Source organism: Schistocerca gregaria, chromosome 2, assembly GCF_023897955.1.
Source record: "Schistocerca gregaria isolate iqSchGreg1 chromosome 2, iqSchGreg1.2, whole genome shotgun sequence".
NCBI classification, from domain to species: Eukaryota; Metazoa; Arthropoda; class Insecta; order Orthoptera; family Acrididae; genus Schistocerca; species Schistocerca gregaria.
Genome location: NC_064921.1, coordinates 336,611,029 through 336,627,467, shown reverse-complemented (window position 1 = coordinate 336,627,467; position 16,439 = coordinate 336,611,029). Strand labels below are relative to the sequence as shown.

The window sequence follows — 16,439 nt, the reverse complement described above, 5'->3', positions numbered from 1 at the left end:
GGACTAACAAGTACGCCGGCCAGAGTGGCCGAGCGGCTCTAGTCGCTACAGTCTGGAGCCGCGCGACCGCTACGTCGCAGGTTCGAGTCCTGCCTCGGGCATGGATGTGTATGATGTCCTTAGGTTAGTTAGGTTTAAGTAGTTCTAAGTTCTAGGGGACTGATGACCTCAGAAGTTAAGTCCCATAGTGCTCAGAGCCATTTGAACCATTTTGAACTAACAAGTACTTTCAGTTTTTTGTATGAGTGGACGGCATATCTCGATACCGCACGAAACCATAAAGAAGCATAGACAGCAAGGACATTCCAGAATAACCTTTATTCGGAAACTGGGAGATCATATAGAAATCTCACTACAGGGAGTTAATCTTGTGAGGCTACTCTTCGTGCTCATGGAGAAAAACAGGAAGTTTCTTATGTGTCGCTCTGCAAATAAAGCCCTCTACGTACTTCTACGAAGGACATAAAAAGAAATCTTCATGAGGCTAGGCAGTGTGTTTAAGAGATACAGGAACAATAACAGTTCCACTGTTCCGGCTTAGTAATCTAACACTAGAACTCCAACATCCCAAATTCGTTGAGCAATCGAACAACCATATCAGATTTCCTTAACTATAGAATGTACAGTGCTATTAATTTGTAAGGACAGTCAGTGATATGCGATCCAAACTCTAACCAACAACGCTCCAAATGTAAACTGCCTCATTCAGGAAGCTTTAGTTTAACAGAGGTGGGTGGATCTAGTGCAGAGCAGGCCTATCTCATTGGTTCTACAGCTTCGAAGACCAAACCACGCCATCTACACCTGTGAAGCTCATCTGGACTTACCTACAGGGCAACTAACTACATGTTGCACTCTAGCATATGAATTCTGAGGCCCAATGTGCTACAAAAATAATATTGATGATTAATGAAAACAACCTCAACTGTATTATTGAGCATTCATTGTGTTACGAGCGGTTTCGTTCGTTCAGGTTGCCGAGATGTTCGACGAATGAAACCGGTCGTAACACTATAAATGCGTAATACTATAGTTGAGGTCGTTTTCATCATTCATTAACTTTAGTACCAGCTGTACTGCTCAACTTAATCACGAAAACAATGCCGTAAATGTGTAATAATACAGTTGAGGTCGTTTTCATCAATCGTTAACTTTAGTACTGGCTGTGGTGCTCAATATAATCACGAAAATAATACCGGGAGAAGCGCAACAAGAAATAGAGTAATTACTGGTAATGCTGTTCAAATAGTTTCAGTAAAGTGCCTTGCGTAAGCCCATCTCACCAGCATGATTCGTAGTAATAGCGTCGCGACTTGAATAGGCTTTGCGTATAGTCTACCGTCGTCGAAGTGTGCGAACTTGTCGCAAATTAAAAGTGTTTATAACCACCAAACAAGTGCCCTTCCTACACCACTAGACTTGCAGACAGATTATTTACATAGTATGTGCAAGGACAAACAGTATTTTGTTATAATCGTGGAGCTGCCTCCCACAAAATGTCTGGAAAGCTGTTACACCCTCAAATAAAAAATCCGGTAAAACTTAGCCAGAATAATTTAGAAAATGTTGGCACATTCTCAGCAATCACAAAATAACAGAACTCTCTTCCCGTTGCAACTGAAACAGTAAACACCGAAACAGAAAAGACAACAAACTTACCTGCATGACACGTAGTAATGGAGTCGGGACTGGAATAAAATTTGCGTACTGCCTACCATTGTTAAAGTCTGCCACTTTGTCGCAAGTTAAAAATATTTATGTTCAACAAACAAGTTCCCGTCCTATACGACTATACTTGCAAACAGATTATTTATGTAATATGAGCAAGGACAAAGCGTATTTTGCTGTAATTGTGGAGCTGCCTCGTACACAATGTCTGTGCGCCCCAGGCTCCAGCTGCGTTGTCACAACAATTGCTCTAATAGTATTTTCTGTAAAGCTATATTTGCCTATACTTGTTCAGTGTTCTCTTTCGTTATTTTGATTTATCCGACTATGTACGAAGAGTATAATGAGCGTGGACGGTGGAAAGACACACTATAGCTATGTCTGATACTGTGTGCAAAACGAATTGCGAACAGAATAATAATTTAATATGTAAATTAATGAATTAAGATGTAACACCCTGAAATTTTATTGCATGAACAGAAAAAACAGTAATCGATATACCTTTTTATTTCGTTGTTTTGCGTGTGTCTTGGTGGTGGTGGTGGTGGGGGGGGGGGGGGGGGTGGGGAGGGGGTAGGCTTGGCTCTACGAGAAAATTTTGCGGAGAGGTTTGAAATTATGTGCGAAGTCTGTCGGAAGTTCCGAAGTGCTCGCATTCTCAAGTACTGGATGAATAGTCTGGATAATTTCTATGCAATGAATTACGTAGCCTCCAGACATATACAGAGTTTCTAATATCTAGCTTATTGTGTTACACCTGTAGCTTAAGATTATAACCTTTAATGAGCAGATTGTGAATGAATTTCAAATTTTTGGACTCGGTCAGTAATCAAATGAAATACTGAAAATCCAATTTTTGCCGTTGGACAAGCAACGCGCAACTGGAACCGCGCACCGAGCACCGTTTCGGCGGTACAGTAATACGGATGTGTTTTGTATGCAAATGTCATCTTGTCATTACAGCTATCGACAAAAATGTTGTAGCTCCTTGTGTCATTTCTTCCTTTTTTCAATTTTTAGAATACTGATATAGGTACTTCTGTTGGTCCTGTTGTTGTTCCTGCGGCCTCCTGTACAAAGACTGGTCTGTTGCTGCGTATTCCCGTCTAAATACTGGAAGTCATATCCACTTGAACCTGCTTACTCCGTAACATCTAGTCCCATCATACCCATCCGTTACCAAAGTGACGATATCTCTGATGCCTCATATTGTCCTATTAACCGATTGCTTTCTTTTCGTCAAGTTGTGCTGTGCTCTTCTGTCTACATTTGTTATCCGGTCTATCCACCTAGTCTTAAGCATTTTCCTGTAGCGTCCGAGTTTCACTTCCGTACAAAGCTACACCTTCAGAAAGACTTTCACAACTTTAAAATTTATATTCGATTTCAATAAATTTCTATTTTTCAGAAATACTTTGTCACGATTATATTTCCTCTCTACTTCGACCGTCACCTGCTATTTTTCTCCCCCAAAAGCAAAAATTCATACAATACTTTAGTCTCATTTTCTAATCTAATTCCCTGAAAACATGCCGATTTATAAGAGGCGTTCAAAAAGAAACGAGCCGGAGCTATAATTACAGAAGTCGGTACATGCGTATTACAAGTATTGACACTGGCTGTTGAGGCACTTGTCCCACTGTGACACAAGGGGGTGAATGGCCGTCTATGGCCGAGAACCTCCCATTTGAATTTCTGCAGGAGTTCCGCGACTGTGTTGACTGTATGAGGATTCGAATTGTCGTGGAGCAGAATCAACCCACGAATGAGGTTGAGTGGTCGTTTTGATTTGATCGCTTGGCGAAGGGTGGTCAAGGTTTGCGAGTAACGCTGGTCATTCACTGTTACCCCGTGCTGCAAGAAGTGAATCAGAAGGGGCCATCTTGGTCAAAGATGAACATTAGCATAACCTTTCCTTCAGTTGTGTGGACGGCGACGACCAGATGTACGTACGGAACAGGTTAACATCGCAGCCCCGGGTATTTTATGAAATAGCCATTCACTGCCTTGTGTCGCAGTGGGACAAGTGTCTCAGCAGTCAGGGTCAATATTTCTAACATACAGGCAATGGTTTCTGTAATTTGACCACGGCTCGTTTCTTTTTGAACGTCCCTTATAATTCTGTTACATCTCATTATCCTTATTTCGCTGCTGTTGATATTCACCTTATGACCTCTTTTCAAAATACTATCGACTCTGTTCTACTGATCTTCCAAGTCTTTTGCCACATCTGCCAGAATTACGCCTGTAATAACCTTCAGGGTTTTTATTTCAATTTCTTGGAATTTTTTTCCCTTTCCAGACTTCTCAGTGCACAAATTCAACAGCATCAGTTACAGGTTAGAGCCCTGTCTCACTACGCTGTCAACTACTGCCTCCCTTTCACGCCATTCCATCAGTTATAAATGCAGTCTCGTTTGAGTACAAAACTGTAGGCAATTTCTTGTTCCCTCTACTCTGTCCATCCTGGTGTGTAAATGCGTGCATTGGCATGTGGGAAACATTTTCGAGCAAATAAGACAGGTCAAATATTTCAGAATTTTATTACAAAAGTAACAAAAAGGAACAATAACAAAGATGTCAACAGAAGGTAGTCGTGCTCGGCTTCACCACTTGCTGTGGCCGCCCCCCGTCTTGATGTAGTGGTGTATGGTCTTGACGACGGGCACCTTCACTGGGTAGGGCTTGTGCACGGGCACGGGCACCGGCTTCTCCACGTGGAAAGGAACCGGCTTCGCCACAGGCACGGGGACGATCTTCTCCACGCGTACCGGCACCGGCTTGTCTACCGGTACGTGCACCGTACGTACGACGGGAACCTCGATGCGCTCAGGCACCTGTCAACAAAATAACGAGGTCACCTTCTCAGACACCGAAGCATTGCTTTTCGTACTATCCCTTCTTAATGCTTCATTATTTTCCTGCTGGTCTTGTCATTAACGAATGTTTCTGAATTTCAATCAATAGAGCTTGCGCATTAAATTTACAATTTGTGTTGTTGTGTTGTTAGTTCATCATATCACTCGAAACTATTCATTTTCCGTAAAGTTCGGCTGGTGGCTCATTAAGCCTTTTCAGTCAAAGTTCTGTTGGAATTTATCTATATCTATGATTATCACACATGTTATACTCTTACTTATGAGGGTATTTTCGTTCTGCCGTTGCAGCTGCAAGAAAATACGTGTTTTTTTATTTTATGTTTTTACCAGACGCATTTCGTTTTGCTGGCGTAAAGTATCATCACTGGTCTGTAATTAAAGACATTTATAAATTGATGCGTTTTTAAGAAGGAAAAACACTTAATGAACTTCGTTTTTAAGATAAAAAACTGTTAAGCTGCTGTTTTTCGGTCTTAAAAACAAGTCAAATTATACATGTCTTTAACTACACACCACTGGTGATGCTTTACCTCAATAAAGCGAAACGCGTCTGGTGAAAAGAAACACACATTTTCTTGTAATTGCAACGACAGAACGAAAATACCCTCAGGAATTACAAACCAGCTAAGGACAATATGGCCACACAAACGAGAAATTCGTTTTATATTTGTCTATTGTTATTGGTTCATTAATTTAATTCTTGTCCTACGCAGCTTTTAAACCACACAAAGTAACGGCACATTTAAAGCCGACAGCCATCAAAGGTAGTTCGTATTTGTGACTTCAGCCTGAAGACGCAAATAGACTTTTTCGGGACAAAAGAGGCCGTCAGATCGATGAGTTATAGCTGATAGAATCCGGTGCATGTCTCCAGGCAGATATTTATGAAATTAACGTCGGGAGAGCTCCAAAAACAACGTGGTAGTACCACTCTGGTTCTTAATAAGTAAAAAATACATATCAAACAGCATGTTTGGCACACCAGTGTTCTTCCATGATGACACAGATGTAAGTAAGTATAATGGGATCAGAACGACTTAAAGAATGTAGTTTAAATAATGATTGACACTTTGTCTTATGTTTGGAATAATGTTGACTGATGAACTTTAGCAGGAGAATAAATTAGTTCGAAATGCGGAACTCAGTTTCTTGATATCTTCTTCCACCATGTTACTCAACAGGGAGCGTCATTGTGAAGCTATATGCAATACGAAATCTACAGCGTAGATTTTTCGAGAGATTTATGATAAACACTTAGGCACCTGTAAGGGAGGCTGCGTGGAATATTCAAGAGTGATCAGTTTTTTAATATCATCAGTACTTTGGGAAACTGAGAAGACCGACTCACAGGAAAAGACGGAATTTAGAGCCAAGTAACTAGACGTGAATGCTGAGCAGCCAATGCGGGATTAGTGCGGAGAAGCGCAGATACGAGGAAGTAAAGCAGTGTTTCGTTCGGAATTACTTTAGCCAGGTTGAAGGAGCGAGTATTCGAAACTTATTTAAAAATCTATTTTTCAGCAACATCCGCCATCTCGATCAAAGGCTACGGGAACAGACATGGAATATTTGGGTGCATATACATGTATTATCGGAAATCAAGCAGAACGCTTTCAAAATTGTGTCGCGAGCCGTTGAGCTGTACAACACATCTTCTATTCAACTGCAAAGTTCAGCTGCATTAGTTACAGAATCTACGTAAAGCACAAGGCATCAACTCACAAATCAAACTTCGGTTTATTGTTCTACAATTCTAATCGTCTAAACATTACACATTGCTTTTTAAATTCTGGCAAGTATCTTACGATTTCATTCTTTCTTCATAGTGTTAGTTTCACAAACGTGACGTAATCAACGTCGTCTCTACCATGAAAAGGTAAGGCTGTGTAACAAGTAATCAGATTTAGCACAATTTTTTTGAGATGAACTACAGGCTGCAGAAGAGGAACAACACAACGAAGTGGAAGAGCCCATTGCTAAAGTAGAATATTTATAAGAGGTTAAGTGTGAATATCATCTCGAGAAAATACAGTTGCGTAATTAACTGTTTCGTTTGTTTGCAAGTTCACATCTGCAGTCCTGATACACAATGAAATCGCCGCGCACAGAAATGTGGAACGCTGCTAGACGAGCCAGAAGAAAATGGCGCAGCTCATCTCTAATATAATAGTGAACTGCGACCTTTGTGTTTTGCCTAGAGTTGTAAAGCTACGTTAGGGTATCGTACGATTTGCATAACTAAGCGCAGACTACGATAGTTTTCCCCATAGACTTGGTCAGTTAAGATCTTACACGTGTTAGGTGTACGTTAGGTGTGTGGCATACCTATCCGGCGTTATCTCATTTCCATCGCTTTGTTTGCGTAGGTGATCAGTGTTCTAATAGATCCTTCTAGAAAAAAGAAGTGGTGAAACGTCTAGAGACTGAGTGATGGTATATTCTAAGGCCACGTATCCTAGGGAACATTTATGTTCTACATAGTTATCGTCTTATCTGTTTCTTAAAAATAAACTGTTTGTAGCAAAATTTAAAAATTAAACCGATTTACCATGTAACGCAAGAAACCACAATTTCCTCAAAAAAAAAAAAAAAAAAGGTGGTTAAACATCTCTTCAAACTTCGTCGAGCTTATATACAACATGTTTCTGTTATTTATAAAGAAATTTCGAACTTGTCAGTAATAACAGGAAACTATTGTCTTTGATTACGATGAAGAACGTTCCATTCAGGACGAAATAACAACAGTTATTATATGGATTGTTTTACATTTGTTTATGTATATCGTGCTTGCTTCAAAAGTAATTGCTTTGGTTGCAAAAGCGCAGAATTTACGAGATTAACTAATTTTTCTTGCTTACGAAATGCAATTTATATTTTGCAAGGATATAAAATACACGTGGACTAACACTGAAGGACGAGCGGTTCTGTATGTATAAAATAATATGAAAACCCCCTCGTACCTGCGTCCTTCGTAGAAGAACCATCTAAGCGTGTACGTACAGTTTTCTACAGAAACAGAAGAGTGCAATTTTACAGGCAGGCCGAGGAAATGTACTATCGTTTGGCATGCTGTTGTTCTTTGTCATATTTTTCGGTACACGACGAAGGCAGCTGAGAGAAATGCGGAGTGAAGGGCGTGGTGGCGTGGTTGCAACAGCTGCTCTCCATACCTTCACTCGGCAGCACAGCGTCTTTCATTGCGTCTCTGACGCCTTTCACCTTTCCCAAGCCACACCGAAAACGGAAGGAAGTTACAATGGCCGATTCTGCTGCTCATGCTTCCTAATTAGATCACTCGTTTGCGCTCTGATTTCGTTTAATCGTGTACAGTACCTGATTTCGGTAGTGATTTCTGTGTGCTAATACCTTCACAGAAGGCGAAGCAACAATAAACTGGAACTAAAAGACTTCATGTGTTCTAAAACACAAAACTAATTATCTGCGGCATAATTGTGAACAAACGCGCAACGCTCTTGCAGTATTAGATGTAGAAAATAACTTCAACGTATAAAAATCCCTTGACCAACTGCACAAGCTGCTGTTTCTCACATACACAAATCTCCTTCGTGTACTGTTAGATTAGTCCGAAGGTATGCTAATTCATTGTTGGTGTGGGAAGCAACACACATTCCTGTGGAATGTGGAACCTGATAACTAATTGGAGATATTCACATATAATACAAGGAATAATTTTTAAAACAAAAATAACGGAAAGAAGACCACGTATCTGACTTGATGGCGATAAAATGATAAGAGACTTCGTATCATAAGATAATTCTTATATTTATACGTGTTGCTAGAGAAGAAATTCATCATTGAAAGATACATTTTCAGTTACTTTTCTGAAATTCAAGGAAAGTATCGATTGGGGCGAAGCACTGAAGGTGCTTCGGTATTTGGAACCGTGTGAGTAATGAAGCAGAAAAGCTGAAAGCTGAAAAATGACTTCAATGTCTACAAGAATCATATGTTTGTGATTAAGAAAATGAAAGTAAAGTTGGCGTTAAACATAACGTCTGACAGGTATGACGTTAATCGGGTCTGCTGTCTAATACGCATGTTAGCAAAACAGTAGACTATACCAAGAAAATGTTCGAGTAAGATAAAATGTGTGGACGAATAAATATCACGGGATTTATACTGCATAAGAGCAATTACCTATACAACTGCCACTTAATAAAGTTCACGACGTACTTGAAACGAAATTTATGTTGAAGGTAATTATGAGGAGTCATGGGAAAGAAACCATGTAATAACATAAAATGAAAAGGTACTACAAATGTACTACGGTGTAGAAAGTTTAGGTAAACAAGAGAATTGACACTAGGAGGATATGATGGGCGTATCACAAATCTAACCTTTCTTCAGTAGAAGGTTCAAGTAAATACAAATTTGAGCAAAGGCTAGCGATCAGAAGATAGAAATAGGTCATAAATGTCATGTAAGAATGAAACCTTAATAGCTAATTGGAAGCAAAGGATAACGAATGATACGCTAGTCATCAGAAATGACTAGAAAAGCGTGAGCTATCAGTAGATCTGTCCATATGAGACTTAATGATAACACATGCTCAGATACTTACTCTACTAATTAATCCTTCCATTAGAGTATCAGCCGGAAAAATTGTATAAGACGCCACAAGTGTGGAATACGTGACACAAAGTACTGAGGATATGATTCACGATAAAGAAAGAAAAAAAATGGCGAATCTGCATTTGTAGCTTCAAGCATAAAACGCTGCCTTGTGGATATGGGATGTATCTGATGACCAATACGAACGAAACAGCAGGATTAACGATCGCCGCGCGAGATTAGCCGAGCGGTCTAAAGGCTTTGTAGTCATGGACTGTGAGGCTGGTCCCGGCGGAGGTTCGAGTCCTCCATAGGGCATGGATGTGTGTGTTTGTCATTAGGATAATTTAAGTTAAGTAGTGTGTAAGCTTAGGGACCGATGACCTTAGCAGTTAAGTCCCATTTGGTTTCACTCCCATTTGAACATTTATGATCAACGATCGTTGGTAGGGAGAGACGACCAGTTCCGGGAATATTTTCTAAACTATTTGGGAATAAAGTTGGCTTCCCAAGGCGACAAAATTAAAAAATAGAAACTTTCAGAAGAGAGCAGATTGCTCCAAATTCATATACCCATTGGGTACTATAATTTTTATTGCATCTTGGGTAAATATTCCACTGTGTTGGTAGCACGAGTATCCAAGAGAGGCTACGAAACCTTCGAGACTGTGACAAGGTTGCAACCTTCATTGGCATGTCGTGTAGCAGCCGTCTAGAGCTCACCCTGATGTGGATTGGGACGGGCTGCGGCACGGCGACGGGCACGGGGTGCGGCACGGCCACCGGCACCGGATGTGGGACCGGGATCTTGACGATCTTGACGTGTCCTCCGTGGTCGTCGCCGTAGCCGCCGTCGTAGCCGCCGCCGTATCCCTCGTCTTCGTAGCCGTTGATCTCCTCTACATGAACTCCGGGAATCGCGGCCACTCGGCACGCCGCCAGCGCCACCGTCAGTAGAGACACCTGTCGGCACAAAGACACACCATCTGCGTTCTCAGCACGCCACTGCTGTGATAACATACACTACTGGCCATTCAAATTGCCACACCAAGACGATATGCAGATGATTAACGGCTATTCATTGGACAAATATACTAGAACTGACATGTGATTACATTTTCAATCAATTTGGGTGCACAGATCCTGAGAAATCAGTACCCAGAACAACCGCATCTGGCCGTAATAGCAGAGCTTGGATGACGTATACAGGTACAGCAGCCCATGCAGCTGCAACACGATACCACAGTTCATCAAGAGTAGTGACTGGCGTATTGTGACGAGCCAGTTGCTCGGCCACCTTTGGCCAATGTTTTCAATTGGTGAGAGATCTGGAGAATGTGCTGGCCAGGGTAGCAGTCGAACATCTTCTGTATCCAAAAAGGCCCATACAGGACCTGCAACTTGCGGTCGTGCATTACCCTGCTGAAATGTGGGGTTTCGCAGGGTAGAGCCACGGGTCGTAACACATCGGAAATATAACGTCCACTGTTCAAAGCGCCGTCAATGCGAACAAGAGGTGACCGAGACGTGTAACCAATGTCACCCCATAGCATCAAGCCAGGTGAAACGCCAGTATGTCGATGACGAATACACGCTTCCAATATGCGTCCACCGCGATTTCGCCAAACACGGATGCGACCATCATGATACTGTAAACAGAACCTGGATTTATCCGAAAAATGACGTTTTGCATTCGTGCACCCACGTTCGTCGTTGAGTACACCATCGCAGGCAGTCCTGTCTGTGATGCAGCGTCAAGGGTAACCGCAGCCATGGTCTTCGAGCTGATAGTCCGTGCTGCTGCATACGTCGTCGCAGATGGTTGTTCTCCTGCAAACGTCCCCATCTGTTGAGTCAGGGATCGAGACATGGCTGCACGATCCTTTACATCCATGCGGATAAGATGCCTGTCATCTCGACTGCTAGTGATACAAGGCCGTTGGAATCCAGCGCGACGTTCCGTTTTACCCTCCTGAACCCACCGATTCCATATTCTGCTAACACTTATTGGATGTCGACCAACGCGAGCAGCAATGTCGCGATACGATAAACCGCAATAGCGATAGGCTACATTCCGACCTTTATCAAAGTCGGAAACGTGATGTACGCATTTCACCTCCTTACACGAGTCATCACAACAACGTTTCACCAGGCAACGCCGGTCAACTGCTGTTTGTGTATGAGAAATCGGTTGGAACTTTGCTCATGTCAGCACGTTGTAGGTGTCGCCACGGGCGCCAACCTTGTGTGAATGCTCTGAAAAGTTAATTTTCTGCATCTCACAGCATCTTCTTCCTGTCAGTTAAATTTTGCGTCTGTAGCACGTCATCTTCGTGGTGTAGCAATTTTAATGCCCAGTACTGTACTTGTGGCCAATAAGAGACGTTGTTGGGTTATATTTCCAGCTTACTCGCCAACGTCCCCTACATAATCTCACTAAGAGAAATACGAATAATAAGAAAATGAACTTTATGAAGACTGTTCTACTTCAAACTGTCGGCTCTAAAACTCGCACTGGCTAAACCGCAATCATTCTTTCTCCTGTCCTTTGGGGTCGCCTTCTCCTAATGTCTGCTTCCAAACCAGGACACCTTATCCTCATTTCTTACCCTCTTCAACAATGAAAAAATGAGCTTCACCTACAGGCGATTCATGTGAAAATTTTTCTGACCTGATTGTGGCCAAACGACGCGAATTAACAGACTTTGAATGCGGTGTGATAGTTGGAGCTAGACGCATGGAACATTCTATTTCGGAAGTCGTTAGGAAATTCATTGTCACGAGATCCACAGTGTCAAGAGTGCGTCGAGAATACCAAATTTCCCGCATTAGCTCTGAAAACGGACAACGCAGTGGTTCACGGCCTACACTTAACTACAGAGAGCAGCGGCGTTTGCGGATAGTTCTCAAGAAACGCAACACTGCATGAAATAACCACAGAAATCAATTTGCGATACGACGAGTGTATCCGCTACAACACTGAGGTGAAATTTGGCGTTAATGGGCTATGGCAGCAGGCACTAACGCGAGTGCCTTTGCTAACAGCACGACATGGCCCTCAGTGCCGCTCCTGGGTTCGTTACAATATAGGCTGGACCACAGATGAACGGCAAAACGTGGCCTGGTCAGATGAGTCCCCATTTCAGATGGTAAGAGCTGATGGTGGGATTCGAGCGTGGCGCAGGCTCCACGAAGCCATGGACCCAACGTGTCAACAAGAAACTGTGCAAGATGGTGGTGGCTCCATAATGATGTGGACTGTGTTTACATGGAATGAACTGGGTCCTCTTGTCGAACTAAGCCGATCATTGGTTATTTGGTGACCATTTGCAGCCATTATCAGACCTCATGTTCCCAAACAACGGTGCATTTTTTTATGGATGGCAGTGTGCCATATCACTATGCCACAGTTGTTCACGAATGGTCTGAAGATCGTTCTGGATAGATTGAGAGAATGATTTAGCCAGCAAGATAGCCCGACATGAATCCCATCTAACATTTATGGGGCATTATCGAGAGATCAGTTCGTGCACAAAATATTGCACCGTCAACATTTTTGCAATTATAGACGGTATAGATGTAGGGCGGCTCAGTATTTCCAACGATTTGTTGAGTCCATACCCCGTTGAGCTGCAGTATTGCGCCGGGCAAAAGGAGGTGCGGCACGATATTAGGAGGTATCCCTTTACTCTTATCACTTCAACGTACTTCGCCATGTTTGTTCACAGGGAACTTTTTCATAACAACACCAACAACTTCTATCACCTCATACAAGGGAGCAATAGAGTAAATCATACCAGCATGAAAGAGGTATAATCAACTACTGGCCTCTCATTCTATGACACATCATTACATAACATTGTAAATTTTTTAATTCGTGTAGTTTTTTAGTATCAGTTGAAAAATTCTCACCTGCTGTAGGATAATAAGAAGCTTGAAACTTCCTGGCAGATTAAAACTGTGTGCCCGACCGAGACTTGAACTTGGGACCTTTGCCTTTCGCTGGCAAGTGCTCTGCCATCTGAGGTACCGAAGCACGACTCACGGCGGGTACTCACAGCTTTACTTCTGCCAATATCTGGTCTCCTACCTTCCAAACTTTACAGAAGCTCTCCTGGAAACATCCCCCAGGCTGTGGCTAAGCCATGTATCCGCAATATCCTTTCTTTCAGGAGTGCTAGTTCTGCATGGTTCGCAGGAGAGCTTCTGTAAAGTTTAGAAGATAGGAGACGAGATGCTGGCAGAAGTACAGTTGTGAGTAGCGGGCGTGAGTCGTGCTTCGGTAGCTCAGATGGTAGAGCACTTGCCCGCGAAAGGCAAAGGTCCCGAGTTCGAGTCTCGGTCGGGCACACAATTTTAATCTGCCAGGAAGTTTCATATCAGCACACACTCCGCTGCAGAGTGAAAATTTCATTCTGGAAATAATAAGCTTTCTTTTTGAGTCGGTCTCACTCGATAGAAATTGAATTATAGATCCCTGATTATTCCTTTGAAAATCAAATATTGGTTGTTGGGTGTGGTCTGAAACGTTTTTCAGCATGATCCATAAAAGCCGATTTTCTTTCATGAACTTCTTATTTTTTATTTCTGAAGCTGGACTGAACATGGTAGCGATTCAGTCGTGCCGCGCAGTTATTAAACATTTTATAGACGCTGGACAATTAGACTTTGTGCGGTGGATTTTCTACGTTGCGCAGAGCGGATGATGCGAGAGAATAGCGGTGCCACTTGTAGACCAGAGACGTCGCTTATTATCTGAAATTGGCACCCAGAAGACCAGAATATTGGTTCGGGTGGAATTGATTGAGTAGCCTCGACACGTAGCGTTTCTCCAACGGGACGTAATAGTTTCCGTGCGTCAAACACCGTATCAGCAACTGAAGTAATACACTAATATTTAAGAGGAGTGTTTATAAGAGAGAAATGTAAGGTAGGAGACTACAATGCCAGATTTTAATAAAAGGTAAGAGCAAAGGCAGACGGAATTGGGGAGGGGGGGGGGATGTCCGGCCCGTTGTTGATGGCATTCCTTAGAAAGCGCAGCTATCTGTCCAGGATTCTCTCTCACATCCCAGGAAAACGTGGAGAAGTTCTCTGTTATAGGAGACTTTGTAACACTGATTTCTAATATAGGCTTGATGGAGTGACGGAAGCCCAGCAATATGACGTCATCGTGACCGGTAACTGAGCTAAAACTCGTTTGCGCCCGAAAGCTTAAGATACATGGCGAGATTTGGGATTATTATGAGTCATTAGTTAAACCCAGAAGCGCGTTAAACGTCCTGACATCAGATGTACTACCTAAGAGGTAAGTCAAATGGGTATAATAAATCTAAAAGTATGTAATCTCTTGCATTACTGGAATTATCAGTGTTGGCGACTCGTTCATAGTAAGAATTTTGATGTAACTCTTGTCATTCCAGCGGTTAAAATGTAGCACATTACGCAAAGGTTTATCAGCAATAAAAGATTTACAATCAAAAAGCACCTTGTGCCGACGGTCATGTTCGTATATGCGCTCATAGATGTTTGTTGAATCTTAAGAAACACAGTATACGGTAAAATGCATACTACCACAGGTGTTTGCATATACGGACATGACCATGAATACAAGGTGATTTTTAATTGTATTTTTGATTGTATTTTTGATTGTATTTGTGACAAACCTTTGCATAATGTGCTACGTTTTATCCACTAGTATAACAACTTGGCATGAGTTTCCAATTATTTATCCGATCTTGTCTAGATAAAGTTTTTTACCAAGTAAAACAGATCGCTCCTTCTCATTTCTCAGCGTGAGAAAGTTTCCCGAAATTTAACGTATTCCTTTCACTACTTTTGTGGACCAATTCATGCTTTTTATTATTTAGAGTCTACTGTCATTTTTCGCAGCATACGGGTATCTTTTTGCAGTCGGTTATGATCATCTCATGACTTTACAGCTCTCCTGGAAACAATCTAAGTGGGCTGGTCAGATAGTCCCCTAAATAGTTTATGTGGATCAAAACACCAGAGGACCTGCGACACTTCCTTGAGGAACGCCAGTCGTTACATCTGTCTCACTCGATGACTTTCCTCTAACTACTGCGACCTGATGAAGAGGCTTGTACGCGAAAGACTAGCAGCATCAGACCAATCTTCGGACTAAAGAGCACAACAGAATACCTAAAGGAGGTAGATAGTGATCTTAGCGATCTGCGAGCCGCATAAAGACAGAGAGATAGAGGTAAGACTCCGGCTAGCAGCTTTACCGTTAGTTGCATGGCTGCAGTTTTCCGTAAGGACGTCCGGGCCGCAACTGACTGCCCCTCGGTGTCCGCCGCCGGCTCTTATAGGCCGGTGGGCACTTTCTTCGCGAGGGCCATTCTCTGTCGCCGCCTCTCGACGGTCACCTGCAGCGCCCCCTCCCCTCCCCACCCTTCCTACTCCTCTGGCCAGACGACGCCCGCACCACAATTACCGCCGCCTTCTTCTCCACCTCCCGCTACTCCTTCCCCTCCTCCTCCGGGAGGCAGAAGCCCTCGACCGAGATTCGCAGACGCAGGCGGCGCCAACCGTGTGTGAGGCGCAGGCAGCAGCGGACTGGACGCGGAAGTCGCTCCCCTCACTCGGAAACGATTTGCCTCGGCGCGCTGGCCCGGCTGCAGGCTGCGGGCGTCACAAAGGCGCCGGAGTGAGCTTCTGGTCGATTGGTCGCGCCGGCCGGCTGTCCGCTGCACCGACAAGCGTCTGACCTGGCGAACGGAAAGCGCGGTCGCCCGGGAGACACTCCTCGGCGGTCGCGTGGATAAAAAGGTCTTATCAGCAGTTTTATCCTCTCTACCTTTGCGCCATCTATTTTTTTTTCTTTTTTTGTTAGCTAGCTGAATCAGTTCTGCTCTTGAACTCTTCAGCGTATTATTATATGAAGCAAACTGTAAGGCTGACTCTAGTGGAAGCAGCCGAATGTGACTGATAATGGTGTGAAGATTGCTCTGAAACGACCAGAAACAACAAGGCCCCAACGGTGGTCAGAATAACAGGAAAAGGGGCTGAGGCAGAGCGGGATCGCTCTTCTGTCGTTTGTGACGGTACGTCACATAAATATTGACATTTTTAACGGTTGTAAACCGTTGCGTACGTATTTTATCAATATAATTAGCACAAAATATAAAGTTAATGTTCTTGAAACAACTGATATGCAGAGATAATTTAAGAGCAGTATCTTTATTTAATACATTGTGTGAGGGCTTATTTAGAAAGAAAGGACAAATATTAATGAATAATGGCAATAATTTTAGTAGCTGTGTGAGCGGTTACGAAGTCTCGTAACCGGTTGGC

General features: G+C 42.9%; 1 protein-coding gene across 1 annotated transcript; it reads right to left on the bottom strand.

Annotated features, from left to right (window-relative positions):
- Window positions 1-4,195: 4,195 nt before the first annotated feature.
- Window positions 4,196-15,455, bottom strand: LOC126336988 (cyclin-dependent kinase inhibitor 1C-like). The gene is made up of 3 exons (XM_050001225.1): window positions 15,371-15,455; window positions 9,843-10,082; window positions 4,196-4,505 (listed from the first exon to the last, which is right to left on the bottom strand). Exons 1-3 carry the CDS (start codon window positions 15,380-15,382, stop codon window positions 4,275-4,277), a joined length of 483 nt encoding a protein of 160 aa, XP_049857182.1. The 5' UTR covers window positions 15,383-15,455; the 3' UTR covers window positions 4,196-4,274.
- Between the last annotated feature and the right edge of the window lie 984 nt (window positions 15,456-16,439).

Coding starts and splice junctions, on each gene's coding strand:
- LOC126336988 (XM_050001225.1), bottom strand. Junction 4,506..9,842: donor CCGTCCCAATCCACATCAGG/GTGAGCTCTAGA, acceptor TTTTGTTGACAG/GTGCCTGAGCGCATCGAGGT.